The 3,359-nt window shown below is 40.8% G+C and overlaps 1 protein-coding gene across 1 annotated transcript; it reads left to right on the plus strand.

Moving 5' to 3' along the window:
* Positions 1-100: 100 nt before the first annotated feature.
* Positions 101-2,947, plus strand: LOC105819499 (ornithine decarboxylase-like; the record flags this gene model as incomplete). Its single annotated transcript, XM_012655769.1, has 7 exons — positions 101-235; positions 356-437; positions 609-692; positions 1,402-1,564; positions 1,646-1,758; positions 1,850-2,064; positions 2,462-2,947. Coding segments are annotated over 7 exons (937 nt in total), but the record flags the coding sequence as incomplete, so codon positions are not given.
* Between the last annotated feature and the right edge of the window lie 412 nt (positions 2,948-3,359).

Below are 3,359 nucleotides of genomic sequence, written 5' to 3' on the forward strand. Positions count from 1 at the left end.
AATATCAGAGTCAATATTTAGAGCAGGATTCTTTTTATTTTAACCGTGGCTGTGGGTGATCTTATATCGTGAGACATTAGATAACTTTTCTTGCTTCTAGGTTGGTTTTGCGGATTGCCACTGATGATTCCAAAGCAGTTTGTCGACTCAGTGTTAAATTTGGTGCCACATTGAAAACCAGCAGGCTTCTGTTGGAACGGGCAAAAGAGCTAAATATCGATGTCATCGGTGTCAGGTGAGATCTTGGTGGCATAGCCAGAGGCCAAGACATTAAGCAGTGCAAGTTTCACGGGCTTTGTGCCACTGTTAATCATTTTAAGAACTAAGAAATGGCATCTCATCTTTTTTATTCCAGCTTCCATGTTGGAAGTGGCTGTACCGATCCCGAGACCTTCGTGCAGGCAATCTCTGATGCCCGCTGTGTCTTTGACATGGGAGTGAGTATACATGACCTCGTTAGTGAAGGGGCAATGACTGGTGTGAATTTTAGAGTTAACCTTTTGTAGAAGACTGTCTCCTCTTACAGAGGCTTAAACCCATCTGTTGCATACATTTTTGTTACCTGTTACAAATCTGAATGTTTGACTTCTTAATTTTCTTGACTCTAGGCTGAGGTTGGTTTCAGCATGTATCTGCTTGATATTGGTGGTGGCTTTCCTGGATCTGAGGATGTGAAGCTTAAATTTGAAGAGGTAATTTATAACAAAACTGTAATACACAGTAGCTATTTCAGCAAGTTTCTTTTTGGAATATTTCAAAACTTAGTGTAGTCTTGGTGTGATATTTTGAGTGACTTTCTGTGCCTATCTAAAATTTAAATCAAATGTATTTAATACCATTTGGTTTTCTAAACTATGAATCAGTTTTCCCAGAAGTCTTAGATGATTGGTTACATTAAGATATATTGCTGTGGAATTACTAAGAATATGCTGACTTTAGTACATCATGACCTCAGATGTGGTTTGCTGGACTTGTACTTCCTTCCCTTAAGCACCTTAAATGTTTAGTCATTTAGAAAGTTACGCAGTTATGAGTTTATAAAATAGATCTACATTCTTATTTGTTAAATGATGAGGTAAGCTGAGTAGAAGGATTTTTATCCCGTTGGCATGTATTTGCTAAACAAAAATGTTTTCGCATCTTGATACCTCACTAGGTAGTAATTTGTTTTGTGCTATTTTCTGATAAATCAAGGATGGTGTGTCTAGAGAGGAATCAAAATGAACAACAGAGATGTGCAGACTGGTTTTCAGGGAGGTGTTTATTTTTTTGCTTTTGTCACTTAGTGGTAACTCTGTCTGTGGATGCCTGCTCTCATCATGTCATTTACAGAGCCCTGTGATCTTTCTCCTCCGTGTGAATTCCCCATGATGAATGGCCGCTCTCTTCTGTCTCTCTTAGATCACCAGTGTAATCAACCCAGCACTGGACAAGTACTTTCCGTCAGACTCTGGAGTGAGAGTCATAGCTGAGCCAGGCAGATACTATGTTGCGTCAGCTTTCACACTCGCAGTTAATATCATTGCCAAAAAAATCGTGTTAAAGGAACAGATAGGCTCTGATGGTATGTATGAAGGATGAATTATTGCATATATAACTGAAAGTTAATACAAAGGTGATAATTAAGATTAATCTGCCTTTCTAGATGAAGATGAGTCCAACGAACAAACCTTTATGTATTACGTGAATGATGGAGTATATGGATCATTTAATTGCATCCTTTATGATCATGCACACGTAAAGCCCCTTCTGCAAAAGGTAACTTGTGAACATACTGTATAAAATAATTGAGGTGATTGGTCCCAACAAATATAATTAAGTAGTACTTTCTCTCTGGCTTTTTGTATAGAGACCTAAACCAGATGAGAAATATTATTCATCCAGCATATGGGGACCAACATGTGATGGCCTTGACCGGATTGTTGAGCGCTGTGACCTGCCCGAAATGCATGTGGGTGACTGGATGCTCTTTGAAAACATGGGTGCTTACACTGTAGCTGCTGCTTCTACTTTCAATGGATTCCAGAGGCCCACTATCTACTATGTGATGTCAGGACCGACATGGTAAGTGAGACGTGCGTGTTCATGGTTCTGGCAAGAATAGGCACCTTCAAGGATTTGTGCTTGCTCTTGTCTAGTTGAATAAGAAATTGTTTGCCTAGGATTAAATTACAGACAAATGGGACGAAGATCCCTCCAGTAATGCTGACCTGTATAATTTTTCTTTTAGATTTTTCTAACAAAAGTTTTAGAAAATACTGATTAGGCTATTTCTATATAACTAGAATATTTAAGTCAATGCACATGACTTGTGGTTTTCTTAGTACCAATAAGGTAATTCTGAAGAAATGTTTGTTTTAGAAATATACTGAATTGCTTCCTGATGGGAAGTAAATACTCTCATGCCCGGTTGTGAGTGTCTCGGGGTGTTTAATACATGTCCTACTTCTTTCTCTCTCAGGCAACTCATGCAGCAAATCCAGAACCCCGACTTCCCACCTGAAGTAGAAGAGCAGGACGTCGGCCCTCTGCCTGTGTCTTGTGCTTGGGAAAGTGGAATGAAACGTCACCCGGCAACTTGTGCTTCAGCTAGTATTAATGTGTAGATATCGTTCTTGTAGCTGTTAACTGCGAGTTTAGCTTGAATTAAGGGATTTGGGGGGACCATTTAACTTAATTACTGCTAGTTTTGACATGTCTTGTAAGAGTAGGGTTGCACATGCAGCAATATGGAAGACTAGGAGATGGGGTCACACTTATCTGTGTTCCTATGGAAACTATTTGAATATTTGTTTTATATGGATTTTTATTCACTTTTCAGACATGCTACGAAAGAGTGCCCCTCAGCTGCTGAGCAAGCATTTGTAGCTTGTACAATGGCTGAACGGGCCAGAAGGTTAGTGTTGTGACCTGTTTTAAAAATAAAATATCTTGAAATAATTAGGCATTGGGAAATTTTTATAGTGTGTCCATTCCAGACAGTTCACAAGTCCTGTATATAGTTTGCTGTGGAGTCTCACAAAGAATAGTGTGGATCTAGCCCGCGCCTGCGTAGCAGGGAAAGGATGGATGAGACCAGGGCTGCATCCTGTGGTGCGGAAAGTACACACCTGCCCAGCCCACCCCGAATGTCCACAGAGTTGACTCTGAACTCGGGGTGCCTAGAGCCCTTTGCTGCAGGTGCTGTTGTGTCTAACTGGCTCGCCCTGTCGTGGCCGGTGCCCAGGGGAGCACGTGGGGCCGTTTGAGTCTTTGCCTGCAGAGACCATAGTTGTTCCTCTGCCCGCCTTGACTTCACTCCCACAAGTTGCAGTCACAAGTTAGGAACTTTGGCTATCAGCTCATTTTAATAAATTCAA

This window comes from Propithecus coquereli, unplaced genomic scaffold (assembly GCF_000956105.1).
Source record: "Propithecus coquereli isolate 6110/MARCELLA unplaced genomic scaffold, Pcoq_1.0 Scaffold1130, whole genome shotgun sequence".
Lineage (NCBI taxonomy): Eukaryota > Metazoa > Chordata > Mammalia > Primates > Indriidae > Propithecus > Propithecus coquereli.